At 47.8% G+C, this 16,424-nt stretch overlaps 1 protein-coding gene across 3 annotated transcripts in view; it reads right to left on the bottom strand.

The window, feature by feature from the left end:
* TMEM132C (transmembrane protein 132C) overlaps positions 1 to 16,424 on the bottom strand; it is a 375,242-nt gene that overhangs the window by 67,481 nt on the left and 291,337 nt on the right. For all 3 annotated transcript variants that reach the window (XM_060311004.1, XM_030859975.2, XM_060311005.1), the window contains exon 4: positions 7,228 to 7,411. In XM_060311004.1, the coding sequence (XP_060166987.1) occupies positions 7,228 to 7,411 (184 nt within the window). The remainder of the gene's footprint in view (positions 1 to 7,227; positions 7,412 to 16,424) is intronic.

The following is a 16,424-nucleotide window of genomic DNA, read 5'->3' as shown; positions in this document are numbered from 1 at the left end:
GGAAGGAATAAATTGGGAGATTTGGACTGACACACACACACAGCTATATATAAAATAGATAACTAATAAGGACCTACTGTAGAGCACAGGGAACTCGACTCAATACTCCATAATGGCCTATATGGGAAAAGAATCTAAAAAAGAGTGGATATATGTATATATGTAACTGTTTCACTTTGCGGTACAGCAGAAACTAACACAACATCGTAAATCAACTATACTCCAATAAAAATTAGTTTAAAAAGAATAAAGTCTTTAAATGCATAAAACAAAATACGTAGGCTTGCAAAGGAAGCCAATTGTGCTGAAATACAGGTATCAAAATATAAAGAATATCTGAACGAGAGTCATGCATGTGCTTCTGTGTTAGTGCACCTCAAAATAAGATCTAGGACTGGGTGTAAAGTGACCATAATTTCCAACTAGTGAAAAGTAGAGACGGTATGTCAGGGAGCCTGGATCACCAGTAGTATGTATGGAAATCCGTGAAACGAGTGCAGTGGTGGCTGCTAACACTTCGGGGGATCTCTGTTCATAATGGGCGGAAATGCTGAGTTTTGGTTAGAGGTTGTTAGTGAACGTGGAGGTGGAATTTTTCCCGTTCAAGTTCACAGACCTGCCTGAGGTCTCTGTGATTCCCAAAGGGACTAAAGACCCCTTCAGGCGTGCTGTGGCATTTTTACGTCCTGGTCATCTGCCACTTCCCATCCTCTCGCCACTCTCTCCCAGGACTGTTTTTCTGACATTCCAGCGGGAACGTGGGGTCGTGAGGTGGGTGACCGCATTCTCGCTGGGAACGTGGGGTTTTGGCGTCACTCGGGCTGCGGACAGATCCCCCTGGGGCGTCCCCTCCCCCATCCAAGGTGATTCTGACTACACATGGGTGAACATTTCTATACTAACATCATGTCTTTAGGGGATCTATAAACAACTGGTTCAATACCTACTGAAGTAGCATTTCCTTTTAAATATAATTAGAAGTTTAACGTGGAACAACTTAAGGTAAAAGAGCTAGCATTTCCTGAAGGCTTACCAGTGCCAGGCAAGGAATTCTGAGTACACTTAGTTCTCAAAACAGTCCTACGAGTCTGGTATTATTTCTATTCCCACTCTACAGATGAGGCACAGAGAGGTCAAGACACTTGTCCGAGGTCACACAGCCATTCAGAGGCAGAGCTAGGACTTACGCCAACATAGTTGGCTCCCAATTCCTATACTGTTCTCTATTAGAGAAAATATTAAGTAAAGGATAAACTCAGTGGTGTCTGGACATCATAAAAAGTGAGAAGTTGGTGTGCTAAGGGTTGGCAGTTAATTGTGCCACGGTGCATGCGGTTTTCTCTCCTGGGGTCCCCTCTTATAGTACGTGGGCTCCGACTGACATTCAGGGTGAGGAAGAAGACAGCGCTTAGCCTGTGAGTCCCTCCCGCTAATCTTCCTATGTTAGAATCACTTTTTTTCTCCATCTCCATCTCTCATCCCCAGTGAAGTAATATAATCTTTAAAATCAGAGCAGTTTTTACTTTCTACGCAATGTAAGTAAAACAATGGAAAGTATAAACTTGGGAAAGACCTGAGCCATTGCTCATCCCCCCACCCCTTCCTTTTACTGATGGGGAAACCCAAGATCACGTAGTGATGGTGAAAACATGAATGACAATCATAATCACATTTCTGGAGCATTTTCTTTGTGGCAGGCAGTGAATAAGGTACCATTGATTGGATAACTAATCAGCAACCTTGAAACCATTGCCACCAAGTCAAAACAGCTTCTGATGAGTCATAGATCAGCTTTTTAGACACAAATCTGGGCTGGTTAGTTGGAGAGAGGGACATTTTTAAATTGAATTCCAAAGAAAATCTCCAGCTGTGGCAAGGAAAACACTTATGCTGCCCATATAGTTATTTTTCAACTGTGCAAACATTTTTCAATTGCCGAGAGCATCCAAGCCATCCTTGAAATACTCCTAGAGAATTACAAATGTAAAATCTTCAAGTTGGAGAAGGAGCGTGGAGCACAGGGTGCTTTGGGAAAATCAGAAAACATTATCTTTTCGTTGTCCCTTTAAAAATAATATTATTCCACCCCTGTCAAAGGAGATGCCCCTCGATTCTCTGAAATGCCTGTATTTGCCTTTCTCTAACACAGGATATTGCCAACACGCTTCCCCACGGACTTCAAAGCCAAGTTAAGTCCTCCATCACTTGTAGATTGACAGGGGGTCCAAGGGCATCTCTGCAATGCCACAGGCCTGCGAATGCACGGTCCGTTCCCCAGTCTGGTTCTCTGAATTTAGCAACAACAAAGGATGCAGAGAAGTAACCACGGGATACTGCTGGGTAGAAATATCCGGCCACGGGGTTCCGATAGCCCAGTGAGATCCCTTAACCTCTCCCCTCACAGACTGAGGACAGTGTGATGTGTCCTCTGGGAAGGAGAGTCGGAAGCACGTACCCCTCGGTATCCCTCAGCATCCTGGCTGGAAACAGAAGGTCCACTCAAAGGAGGTGAACTGGAGAGTGTGTGATGACAGAGCTGTGGCAGGATCAAAGGATGGTGCAATACCCAGATGCCCATCTCAGCTGGGAGCCTGAGGCAAGCAGCCCAGTTACTGGTGCCCAGAGGGAGGAGGACCACGGAAAACAGCCTCTTTGACAGGACAGGAGCTGTACGCAGAGAGGACCACGCCCCTGGCGAACGTGCGGCAAGATGGGGCCGGGGGTGGGCAGGGATGCAGCAACAGGGGGAGGCACAGGGGTGCAGCCGTGTTCCAGAACTGCCGTAACGAAGTACCACAAACTGGGTGGCTTCAAACGACAGCAATTCATTCTCCTGTGATTCTGCAGACCGTAAGTCCAAAATCAAGGTGTCCCTCGGGCCGGGCTGCCTCTGAAGGCGCTAGGGGAGAGCCGTCCTTGCCTCTGTTCTAGATTCTGTAGGTTACTGGCAAGTTTTGCTTTCCTTGGCTTGCACGTGCATCTCTCCAAGCTCTGCCGCCGTCCCCAAACGGCCTTCCCCCCTGTGGTCTCCTCCAGATATCCCAATTGAGCTCTCCTTGTAAGGACGCCAGTCACTGGATGTTGGACCTCATTTTAATTTTTTTTTTTGGCTTCGCCGCGTGGCATGCGTCTTGCGGGATCGAACCCGGGCCCTCGGCAGTGAGATTGCGGAGTCCTAACCAATGGACTGCCAGGAAACTCCCCTACCGTTTTATTTTTAAATAAACTGCAGGGAGAAGCTCTGGGACATGAACAGAACTGGGAACGGGTTACACGCCATCCCCTTGTCCCGCGTTATTCGTCTTCGTGGAAGCACCTTATCATGACCTGGTCTTAGCGTAAGAAATAGCTTCCTATTTGCTGTCTGTCTGCCTCCCACATCCCCCTGCCCCTGAGGGGAAGCCCTGTTAGTTTACTGCTGACTCCTCCGATGGAACACAACATGCACCCACAGTGCCTGCACCTCGTAAGAGCTCAGGGTGAGGTTGAGTGGCTTCTGCACATCTTTATTCTTGAAAAGAGACCAGCATCCCCGCACCCCTGCCGCCAACCTGCAGAAACTGTCACATGGAGGTCTCATGTGACACTCTCGTCGGGTCTCAACTAGTGATGTGAATACTTTTCTCTTATATCGAAGAAGAACTGAAGCCCAAGCACTAAAGTTGCCGCTTCGTCTCCTAGTCTGTGCTGGCCCCAGGCTGCCCTGGACCAGCCTTCCGTCCTGGTCCCAGCGGCCAGACCCCTCCCTCTCTTCCCCCCCAGCTGATGTGGGCACCTTGAGGGCAGGAGCTGAGGACTGGCGGGCTGGGAGATGCTCGAAGGCCAAGGAGCTGGACCCTGAAGCTTTCTTGCCCCCATGCAAGGAAAGGGTCCTGTCGCTCAGTTAAGTCTGACGGCGGGGTGGGTAAACGATGGCTTTGTGAGGCCGAGTTCTCCACCCAGGATGGTGCTGGGGGCGGGCAGTGTGATCCAGGGGGCTCCCGCCTGGAAGGGTCACTCTGCTGGAGAGTTGAGGGTACCGTCCTCTGCTCCTTCCATCTCATTTACTCACTGGGAGTTGGAAGGTACTGCTGGGTGAGACAGAAGGCCACCGAGAAGCACGTGGGTGGCGTCATGGCTTTCTTCCTGGATTTAGGCAGGGGTTTGAGAAGGCCTGATTTTAAGGTGAGAACTTCCCCCAACGAGGCCCATTTCCTATTCGGGAATCCTCTACGTTACCTTTGGGCAGTTTGCTTTTCTTTAGAACGAGCAACGATTGGGGCAATTAATTGTTTTCAAAGACTGACCCGTTGCCTCACTGGCTGCTGACAGGTAACATAAAGATGTGCCTCTTGTTCAGTTTTCTAAAATATTTCTCATCTTCTAGTCAAGCTGCCATTTCATTTGCTACTTCCTTTCAATAAAAGTTTCTGTTTTGGCCGCTTCTCAAGGTACTAAAGCTCATTCCAGAAAAAAAAACAAAACAAAAACCTTTGAAAATACAGAAAATAAGAGAATAGAAATCCCTCCAAATTGCCTCTTTTGTTGTCCACTCGCTAGTATAGTTCCTAACTGTCCACGTCACTTTGCAGAGTTGATGTCAAACTGTACATTCGAGGGGAAGCAAAAGGATGACATCACATGAGCTCTTAAATCCGGCCGTCGGAAGTCCTCGTTCTGTTCCGTGCAGTCAGCCACTCTGTGACCTTCCGGATGAAGCCAGTTTGAATTCATTTACAGTTATTTGCACACAAAAGGATTCTGGGTGTGACATAAGTCGTCATTTCACTTTACCTTAAAGCTATTACAAAAACATAATAAGCACAATAATAATGATACCGTTGCTTCACAGAAGGCTTTCTTGTAGTCCCTTGAAAAGCATGGCCAGGGGCTTCCCTGGTGGCCCAAGGGTTAAGACTCAGGGTTTCCAAATAGCAGGGTGCATGGGTTTGATCCCTGATCGGGGAACTACGATCCCACAAGATCCCACATGCCACGGGGCACGGCCAAAACAAAGAGCGTGGCCAAAATCCTATCTCATATACTTACAATGACTTTACTTTTCACAGTATCTGCAGGGCTTATCTTTTTGAAATAGGTAGCGTGGGAACTAGGCACCTATACCCTAGAACTGGTGTCGAGGTCCTGTGACATAGGTCTGCAAACTTTCTCTCTAAAGGGCCAGACAGAAATTATTTCAGGGTTTGGGACCCAAGGGGCAAAACTGAGCATATCAAGAAGCGACTTATATCACCGTTCAAAACGTAGCTATTTGAAAATGCAAAAACCATTCCTAGCTCGCGTGGTGTACCAAGAGAGGCAGCAGATTGAATCTGGCCCATGGGCTGTAGACTGTTGAGGCCTCTTCTAGGACATGAAAAGTCAAGAGAAGTCATTTTCTAACCTCAGAGTGTTAACAAATCCTAACACCTCCTGCGGTGGACATTTGTTGCTGTGTCTGACTAGCAGCCATTGCCCCTCTTTCAGTGGAATCAGATTTTCCCATCCTGCACCACGCCTACCAGCCCTCCATCTGATCCCAGACATGCTCCAGGGGGAGGTGTTCCCCAGGCCTGGCCATTCAGAGCATCACGTCCTTTTGGCTTCCGTGACTGGCTTCCCAGGTTAGACGCGTGACCCAAGCCAAGACAATCAATCCCAATCAGAGCCAGTCCTAGGAGTTTTCCTGGGTGATCGGCAATGGTCTTTCACTCTTTTCCTGCTGGATGTGATGCTGTGACTATGTCAGCGTGGCACTGCCAGGGGCCACCTTGGGGACAGAGCCTCCTGTACCGTGACTCTAGCCAAGAGGAGCACAGAGCTGAGAGGGGGAGAGAAGCCACCTTCTGTGATCACGTCATTTGCACACCTGCATCCTTGGTACTCAACCTGCGCTCTGCTGTCTCTGTCTAGAGGCATCGGCGTAACTTAGGAGCTTTAAAAAATACCCAACACAGACCTCCTAAACGAGAACCTGCATCTGAGAAGAATCGTCAGGTGACCTATATGAACATTAACATTTGAGAAACACTCTTCTAGACTTTTTAAGTTATATGTGAGCTGGTTACTTCTCATCGTGCTTAAGCCAGTTTGAGTCGGGTTTTCTGTCACATGGAACTCAAAGACTTCTAATTGATATATTTCTTAACCCGGTGTCAATGAAGCCTGCTTATTCCAAAGCTGAACTGAAATTAGTTTTAGAATATCCACGTCAGGCTCCATGTCTCTGAAGGCGAATCCTGGCAAAGACCACTGGAGCTATACTTCAGAACGCTCTTCCAGTGCCTCTGAAACACCACCCTCTATGTACCTCCATAAGGAGGACTTAACACTTGTGCACAGGCAGGTCCTGGAGAATATAGTCCCAGGGCTTGGCAGACGTGGTGAGTGACCACAGGATAGAGTTACAGTCTAGCCCCTTATCATCCTCTTCTCTTCTCAGTTCCAGCTGCACGGGGTCTAGCTAGAAGTTGGTAACACGGGTTTGTGTATACTCTATTCGTGTCGTGTTCTACTTGTGTCAATCACATGTTGACTTACTGTGTAGTGAGGCAGAGACTGGGGTAGTCACCCAGCTCTTCCTCTGCACCCATGTTTCCCAGCCCTCTTGAAATCTGACAGGGCCACAGGACTCCTTCTGCCCAAGGATGTGTGTGAAAGTGTCCTATGTAATTTACATGCCATTGCTTAGAAGAGCTTGCGGGCCACTCTGACTGCTCCTCTGTCTTTGCCACCAAGAAGGCCACGTGTTTCTGATGTTCCAGCTCCAAGATGATGACGTATCCATCAGTCTAGATCCCTGAGGGACTGCCTGGAACAGAGCCCCCTACCATCTAAACCACGCGGCATAAGCAAGAACAACCTAGATGGCATTAGGCACCTAAGATTTGGGGGCTGTCTGCAGCAGCAACATACCATACCCATCTGAATAGACATAGTGACCTCAAGCTTCCTTATAAGAAAGGAACGGAAGTAAAAAGAACTGGAGTAGACTTCAAGAAGAGAAAGTAAGTAAACACTATAAATTTGGCAAATGTCATGAAGCTGCTATGAAAATAGCTGAAGTTGAGACAGGCTGGATTAACGACGCAGCAACTTCCAAAGACCAGGAAGAGGGGAAACTGTGAATGCAAATGCCCCATGAAACAACCGCGGCAAACATCCTGGGAAAGAGACGAGGGACACCAGGGTACAGTCAGACAGCTGAACACACGATCACACGCGCATCCATGATCACACCGGTCTTACCATGGCCAAGGGCACGATGCCAACCAGGTCCTTCTGGCTGATGAAGATCTCAGACACGGCGATGTCCGTGGTGCCCCTCCGCGGGTATTCCACCTGCCAGGTGATGGGCTGACTCCCCGACAGGCTGCTGAAGCTGGCGATTTCAAAGTTCATCTGCACAACCTCATTGAATAAACTGCTGCTTCTGGAAGAGAGCAGAGGAAAATAGCTTTAAGCTGACTTGGTTCGGTGGAAGGACATTCAATCCCTTTGCTCCATTCTCCTCACGATTATAACTAGAATGTAAGGACAAAGGAAATGCCTTTCAGGCACAGCACCTGGGACTTGGCACCAGCTACAATGTAGGGACCTGGGCGGGTGGGATGGAAGAGCGCCCACACGTTAAGAATGCGGCCGAAGAATCTTCAACATTGAGCATCAGCGTATGTGCTGATGGGTCTCTTGGACTGATTCTGACTAGCTCCTCAGACAGTGAGTTACTCCCGTTTGCCTCACCCTGGCACCATGGACCTGGATGACCTTGGAACTCAATGGACCCCCTTGAAGTTCAGTGTCGTTTGTGTGGTAGATATTATAAGCAGCTAAATCAACGTCTTTCAACCCCTTCCTAGCTTATCCTCCTACAGAAGCTGAGAAGCATGAAATGACCTTTCTAGACTCCCTTGAAGCTACCTGCAGGCCTAAAGCCAAGTTTCCACTTGTCAGAGCCACTCTACTGGTACTTAGATGTAGAGTGGGTTATGAAGCGGCAGTGGGGAAGGAAATTAGGATTTTTCTGACAAGCATCATGGTCCGGGTTCTTCCGGGGCAGCTGTGGTGGTTCTGTCATCCAGGCCCCTGTATTATCATGCCAAGTGATGTTTCCAGTGCAAAGGTCCACTGCAGAGTTGGTCATTTTTCTTGTATTTCTTCCCTGTCTGCCCTGTCCCTGGCTGTGTAATAAACACATTCAATTCCACAGCTCTCCTAGAGATTCCTGGAATTGTCCAGTATCCCTTAAGGAAAACTCTTCTCTTTAGAAGGGCTAGTTAGCTAAAGGGACTCTGATGTCTGCAACTAAGAAATGTGACCACAACCCTGTATTTGAAGTGGGCCCAGATATATGTATTTTTTAAAAGCAAGCTTGCCGCAGCAATTCTGATGCTTGGGGAATGACCGACAGTCCAAACATCTCATTTTTCGGATGACAAAACGAAAGCCCAGGAAGGGAAAGAAAATTGCTTCTTCTCAACCACACAGCTCGTTAGTGGCAGAAGCAAGCTGAACGCAGCCTCTCCCAATTCCCAGCCCTGTGCTCTCGACGGCATTCTCCTCTAATTTAGTTGGGGGTCGAGTATGAAATTACAAGACACCAAGCAAGTCTCCTTAGAACAGAGATGGCAAACTGTGGTCTGTCAGCCAAATGCAGCCTGCTACCTGTTTTACGTAAACAGTCTCATTGGACCACAGCCCTGCCCGCTTGTTTATGTTTTTTCTCTGGCTGTTTTCGTGTTACATACAAGAATATGGTTGAATAATTATGTCAGGTAATGTAACACCCGCAAAGCCTAAAGTATTCACTAACTGGACCTTTACTGAAGAAGTTGGCCAGCCCTTGTTTTTAGGAGGTCAGAGAAGGGAAAATGGGAGAAGCTTTCTGGAACTACTGAATCGAAAGAATCAATATTGGTGGAGGCAACAAGGAAGGGCATCCCAGGCATACAGCTGGGTTTGTAAGGTGGGCCAGGGAGGATCTGGAGGCCAGGCTGAGGGGCCCCCAATACCCTTTGCCTGTAGGCTAAATATTAAGTAAGTGGTGGGCCAACAGTTAGCACTCTCTCGGCTGGCAGCTTCTGGGAAGGTCACCTGATGTCAGGTGAACTGAGGGGGATTTTCCACAGCACATCAAGAAAGAAACACCAGAGATGTTAACACTGCGTCCCAAGCATGTGCTGGTACCACTGTGAAGCGTCACGGAGAAGCTCTTCCCTTTGCTGTGGGGATTATCAGTTAAAGATGCACCCACTCAATCTTCAGGTCTTGCCCAGTAACCAGAACGCTAATTTCTCACTCTGTTACCCTCAGACCCGTTCAGAGGGCTGGGGCGGGACGTAACAGCAAGGTCGCTGCACCAGCCAAGGCACCGGCACTCATGAATCTTCCTTCCGGTACTCCGGGCTGGAAGTGGAGCCCGGAGGAGAGCGATTTATGAGCTGCTGCGTATCCCTCTGGGAGGGAAAACGATTTCAGCGTCTGGAACCTCAAGCCATGGGCTGTGCAAGATCAAGAGTGAATTATTTGTCTTGGAAAATGAGGGAGACGTGTCTGGAATCTGGAGTGTTTCCAAACTAAGCCTTCTTGGCCCAGCAGCTAAGGCCTGGAGGGATCGGAGTCTGCTTAACTCAACTTCCGGACATCCCTCCTGCATGCTCTGGCCAGCCTCTCCCTGCACTCGGCTCATGACTTCCCTCATTTCAGGGGGTTTAATCTTGCCCTCTCAGGACTCACACCCTCCCTTGGTACCTCCTTATCTGCAGCAGAGCTGGCTACTTGGCTGTGCTCGCTGGAGACGTAGCTGTTGCTTATCTGACCCTCTTCAACAAAGAATTCCGTTTCCTTAGTACTGCACGTGGCAAAAATCCAGTTATCCAAAGATCCCGTCGTGGCCCCTAAAGGATGCCTACACGGAGAATAATGCTAGAGGTTTTACAATGTGCCTTCGACCTACCCCCTTCTTTAAGGTGGAAGACTCCTGCCCTAAAGACAGTGCAGTGTGGTGATTTCCAAACTGTGGTCCGTGGGACCCCTAGTGTACCCGGGGGGTGTGACAGTGCTGGCTTTGGGGCTGGAACTGGTCCTTGATACAGCCCTTTCCTCCATCTCACTCCTGCTGCACAGATCCAGTGTTACATGTTGGGAATATTGGGCATCCAAGAAGTATTTCATTAAAGAATGAAACAGAAAGGAAGTGGTAAAGGGCAGGAGGAGGTTAGTGGGTAGAAGCAAGAAGAGGACCCGTGACTCTTTCAGGGGAACACAGCCAGTGTCATGACTCATCTGCTGTCACCTTCCAAGCAGACCTCCTGAGCTCACGTCCCGGCATCAGCCGTTACTGGCTGGGTTACTTTGGGCAGCTCTGCCCTTTTTTCCCTAGTTGCCGAGTGGGGACTCAACTCCTTCCCATTTCATGGAGTTGATACGAGGATTAAATAAATGATCACCTAGGTCTCAGGCGCTTAGAACAGAACTTGGCACGACCAAAGGTTAATAAATGTGAGCTCTTCCTGTTTTTAGCAGGACTTGACACTATGTTCATCCTCTGTGACTTTAGACTTGGTCAAAAGCCACCTTTTAAACGTGCCCCTTTAGGGCTGGTCCAGGAGCTCCCGGAGAACAAGCCAGAGTATAGATGCCAATTCCCTGCTGCTCATCAGGAACTGGGATCTGTTCAGATTTGTATTCAGTGCGTTTACTTGGTAACTGTCCCTGTCAGACACAATGCCATGGTACGATACATATGCTAGCAGATGGGGACCAAGAGAAGAAGAAACCTGTCTGCAATTCTGTCTGTGGCCAGTGCTTTCCTACTCCCTCTGAGCCAACTGAAATCTCTGTTAAGCCTTTGCCTTGAAGGGACCAAGAACCCTCCGTGCCAGCCTATATGGGGCTTGTGATATCTTTGGAGTAATAAATAGAGGAATTGAAACCCTTGAGTGACTCCAGAGAGAGCCCAAGAACCACTACTTGCTAAATCAATAGTGTAGATTTATGGCAGTAACTCTCAAAAGAAATGTTCAAAATTGGCTTAAAAAAAGCTCTTACCCAAAAGCAAATAAATTCCCCCAATAGTCACAATAAAGTTTGGACTCTGGAAACCCAATTTATCAAACCTCTTAGGTGTTGCACTCCATCTTGTAAGAAAATGAGGTCTCGGTGTATCTTAAGAAGCCAAAAGGGCTTTACCTCCCCACCGTGGAGTGTAAGGGATTTCAGCTCCCAAGTCAGAAACTGATGACAGCTTACCGCCTGCAGAAAGAAATGAGACTAACAGAATGAAGAGATCAGCCTTATAACAGGGAAGCAGAAGAATTTGGCCCAGGCTTCGTCTGATTCATTTTACTTCATGTGTATTTCATGAAGGCAAAGGACACATACATCTCCTCTGGGAAAGGCTTTATTAGATAGTCCCATTGACCCCACCATCCACAGGAATGCCCTGATGATCTCTGGGTGCTCTCCACAGTGCTGCAGCATATCGGTTTGAGCTGCAAGTTCCAAGCAACAGAAAACACCTTGAGCTGACCGATAAAGAAAAGGGAACGTAACACGTGCCTCAAAATTACTAGGAAGTGTGGAGAAAAAGACACAGAGAATAGGCGGGAACAAAGGAAAGTGGGACAAAACCAGTTCTAGACGGGACACCACTGCTGATGCCAAAACGAATTTTCTACTGTCCTTGACGCTTTGCACCACTGATCCCACGTTCAAAGTGCTGAGTGGGGATATCAGATTGGCTGAGCTGAGCTAACATCGCCTAATCCAATATGTCAGGACAGTGAGAAAGGATCTGGTCTCTTATTGAGAGAGTCATCTCTTCCACTCCTGCTGTCTGCAATCAACACGCAGGGCAGAATTCAGGATGCAGGATAACGGTGAAGGACAGAGGATGGAGAAAAGCCTTTGCAGGTTGCCCTGTTTCCAGACACACTTGGGCTAGATTGAGCTCAGACTTAATTTTTTTCCCTTCTCGCTATCCCAGTCCCCAAAGCCTAAATTTATAGGAGCAGGTAAATGTGGAAGGATGAGGAAAGAGAGAACTTTACGCAAATAATATTGATGCCAATGACATTGGTTCAAAGGTGAACTGCAACCCTTAAGGAAGTAACCTGAGCCTTCCCTTTCTACAAAGCGGGGACTCTCAACCTTGGCTGGATGTTACCACCTGGGGAAACTAAAAAAAAAAAAAAACTATGGATACCTGCGTCTACCCTGGACCATTGGAATCAGAATCTCAAGAGGTGTCACTCAGATATTAGTATTTTTAAAGCTCAGGTGATTTTAATGTGTGGCCAAGGTCGAACATTACTGCCATACCAAAAAGGCTCTCTCTCTGTGATCACCAAGCGTTTTGCTTTTGAATGATTCTTCTTTCTTTCTTTCTAGTGTCCATGCAGCAATTGTATCGGGTAGGCATTCCAACCGTGGGCTCTGAAATAGACACACTCGGGTGTGAATTCTGACTCTGCTCTCTAGTGGGGCTGTGATCTGGAGCAAGTTGCTTACGTAACCCGTTCGTCCTCAAGTTTGATGACTTATCTGGAATTATTTGGTGGAAGGAATTATTTAACAAATTCTGAGGTCTGGGTCCCACACGAGGGATCTTCATTCACTGGCCTGGAGAGGGACCTGGGAACTGGGATTCTTAAGGGCTCCCCAGGTGATTCTAATATGCAGCAAAGTTGAAGGACCACTAACTTTCCCTGTAGAAGAATCGGTTCCTGGATCTGTGATCAGCCACCCTTATGAGGCTGTTGGAAGGATAAAAGGTGTCATATGTGGAAAGCCGAACGCATACCAAAGCAGCTATTCATCACGTGGTAGCTCTGGCTGCAGCATTTCTCCTGTTCCGTAACCTGGCAGGACTTGGACATCTTTGTGCTCCTAAGGCCGTGTGTCCTGGGATTGGCGGAACACAGCAGGTGGGCAAAAACAAGACCTTACCCAAGGCCGCTGGATCCTGATCTAAGCATCCCTCCCAGGCAGAGTGTGCCTCCAGCTCTGACCCTGACTTTGACTAGACCAGGTCCTGTCACTTATTTTCCTTTCTTCAGCGTGGTGGATGGGTGTGAGCACATGTTTTCTGAGTCAAAGCTCTGGATACGAACCTCACATTTACCCTCGAGACATTACTCATGTTACTCAGGCTTTCAATACCTCAGTTTACTCATCTCTGAAATGGGGACACATGTTCTGCTCTTCCAGGGTCTTGTGCATGTTTAGGGAGATAAATGTACATCCTTAACTCCCTCTAGGAGCCTGGCACATAGCTGCGCAAATTGGTGACAGCTAACACGGAGGGAAAGCGTTGAGCTCATCCCTCAGATCCAACTGGATCATGAAGATGCCCAGAGGCAAGATCATGTGGAGAGAGTGAGGCCCAGCCATCCTGGCTCCAAACTATTGTACCAGATAAATACAGCTCCGTAAGAGTGCCTAGGAAAAACCTACAGAGGGATTGCCCAGGAAATTCCCATTTATTGAGAAATAATAGTTATTTGAAGATAGCAAGCTTGGGACAGTTTGTTACACAGCAATGGATAAAGAGATGATGTCTCTGACTGATACAAGTCTTTCACTTGATTCCTAAGGGATCTTAGAGTCTCCCATGCACTTGGCCAGCAGGATATGGCAGAGGTCTAATAGGATTATCTCAAGATGCCAGGGGCAGGGAGGGCTTGAGAGGGAGCTCACTCCACTGCCCAGTCTCTCCTAAGGCCTGAGTGGTACAGGAAAGCAATGGAACTTTCACCTAGTTCCAGGGAAGGCTACTGAAGTTAGTCTCCTGCAGTCTTTCTCTTGCAGGGAAAGACGTCATGGATGGTGCACTCAGAGACCAGGTAGAAACATGGAAACCTCATGAACGTTAGTGCCGAACCATGACCACAACTTAGCACTGGATGACATGCCTGTGGATGAGCCATGAGCCAGATTATCTGAAGACCCAAGGTCCCCCCAGCCCCCATCCAAAGTTATCATCCTTCCCACCTGGGTCAATTTTGAAGAAAATGGGGCAGAGCTCGAAAGACTGAATCAACCGAGTTTAAACCTGAAATGCCTTAGCGAACTTGAAATCAACCAGATTAACTTTTCTACTACCAAGTAGAATGGGGGCTTAAGGCAGACCTTGAAAGCACTGACAGATAAAGGAATAGAGCTGTATATATATGGTCTGCACACTGGATTTGTAGGTTGGAAACACACCCACGACCTTTGTTAGTGGAAGTTGAACACGGCAGAGCAAGTGTTTTTTGAGGGTCCGTTCTGAGCCTGGCCCCGGAATTAGCAATGCTTTCATCTCCCAGTTCCTGATAATACAATGTCCCTGTCTCCACTATTGCACCAGTTTCCTTCTCTACCATTTTCTCCCTCGTTTATTCTACTCAAAACCACCAAGCTTCCCTCTACCTCACTGCCTTTGCACTCGCTTCACCCCCAGATATCACTGCGGTTCACCCATGACTACATTCACCCTGTTATCCGTGGCTCAGCCAGCGACTTTATCCACATCATCACACAACACATTATACGTTTATAGGCATTGGGTCGCTCGCCATCTGCCCCCTCCCCTTTTTCTCCCCTGAGAGCTCCATGAGAGCAAGGACACTGTATTGTTCACTGTGATATTCTCGTGATACGTCACAGCGCTGACCCTCGGGAGATGCTTAGTAAATATTTGTCGAATGAATAATGAATGAGTGATGCTCCAGGAGCCAGGTCCCCTGATGTTCACATTCTTCTTTCCTTCCACTAGGCAGGTTAATATTCATTTCGGCTCAAGAAGGGAGAAGGAGTTCCCCGCTCAGTTGGACAGGAGGACAGATGCAGCCTTTGAAGCTATCAGCCTTTCCAGAAGGGTTGAACTCCTTCCAAGGGAGAAGCGAAAAGCAGAGCCCACTGGAGATCTTCCAGGAAAGACATGCCCCAAGGTCCACTACGAAAACTTCGCCTTTTCCAAATATCACAGAAGACAGAAACTGGATCTGCTCCAAAGCTTGCTGTTGAATTTTAAGCCTGCTGAGTACCACTAAATACATAATGAAGAGGCTGAATTAACTATGCAAAAGTATAATTTACAGTTAATGTCTGTAATTGATGAGTTGAGGGTCTCTGTGGCAGCGCGAACCACTAAGACTAGAAGGACTAGAGGGGATAAAGGAAAGTTTTACTCTAAAATAGAAAAGAGACGCGTGCTCTGCTCAGCACCCGCCATTCATCCATCCATCAAACACTTACCCTGTTTTGTGCCAGGCGTGCGCTTTGGTACTTGAGATACAGAAGTGAATGCACTGTGGCCAACAGTGGGTCACAGACCTCCACCAGAATTCCCACCACCTGTTATTAGTTTCCCATTTATTTGGCTAAAAACACTCACAGGGAGGAGAGTGACCAGAGTGAATGCAGATGCAGCATGTCCTGGGGCTGCTTTGCTCTGGTCCCCTGGTCCCCTCTGCAGCATCCGGCTGCCGTGGCGTCTTCCAAGCCGGGGGTGGGGTTCTGCTTGAGTTGACAAAGTAGTCTAATTCTTGCTCTACCACTTCTCTCTGGATTTGGGGGTCCATCCCATTCTCATCCTGGGAGAATTTACACTGGCAACCTCTATCCTTCTAGTTAATGCCCTCAACCCCAGCTGCACGACAGAATAACTTGTCGTGCAAAGCACCAATGCTTTTTCAGAAACACCTTCCTCGGGCTTCCCTGGTGGCGCAGTGGTTGGGAGCCCGCCTGCCCATGCAGGGGACGGGGGTTCGTGCCCCGGTCCGGGAAGATCCCACATGCTGCGGAGCGGCTGGGCCCGTGAGCCATGGCCGCTGAGCCTGCGCGCCCGGAGCCTGTGCTCCGCAACGGGAGAGGCCACAACAGTGAGAGGCCCGTGTACCGCAAAACACAAAAAACAAAAAATAAAACAGAAACACCTTCTTCTCTCCCCTTCAGATTCAGCTGGTCTGTGGTGAGTCGGATGTCATTTTTTTTTTTTTTTTTTTCTGATAAAACTTCCGAGGGTATCCCCTTGTGAAGCCAGGGTTAAGAAGAACTGTTTTCCAGGGGTTGGAGGAGGGCAGCTGGATAAATGTAGTCAACAAACTTCCAGTTATAAATAAATACTAGGATGTAATGTACAGTGTGATAAAGATTAAGAACACTGCTGCAGGTTATAAATGAAAGTTGTTCAAAAAGTAAACCCTAAGAGTTCTCATCAAGGAATATATATATGTATTTCTATTTCTTCAATGTGGTTTCTCTATGACATGACGGATGTTCAGTAAACCTGTTGTGGGCATCGTTTCATGATGTATGTAAGTCAAATCATTAGGCTGTACACCCTAAACTTCTACAGTGCTTTATGTCAATTATATCCCAATAAAACCGGGGAAAAAAGAGAACTGCTTCTTATTCTTCGTTTAAGGGAATGATTTCAAATACAGAGACCTTATTCTTGT

This window comes from Globicephala melas, chromosome 13 (genome assembly GCF_963455315.2).
Source record: "Globicephala melas chromosome 13, mGloMel1.2, whole genome shotgun sequence".
NCBI classification, from domain to species: domain Eukaryota; kingdom Metazoa; phylum Chordata; class Mammalia; order Artiodactyla; family Delphinidae; genus Globicephala; species Globicephala melas.
This window is presented reverse-complemented; position numbering and strand designations above follow the sequence as displayed.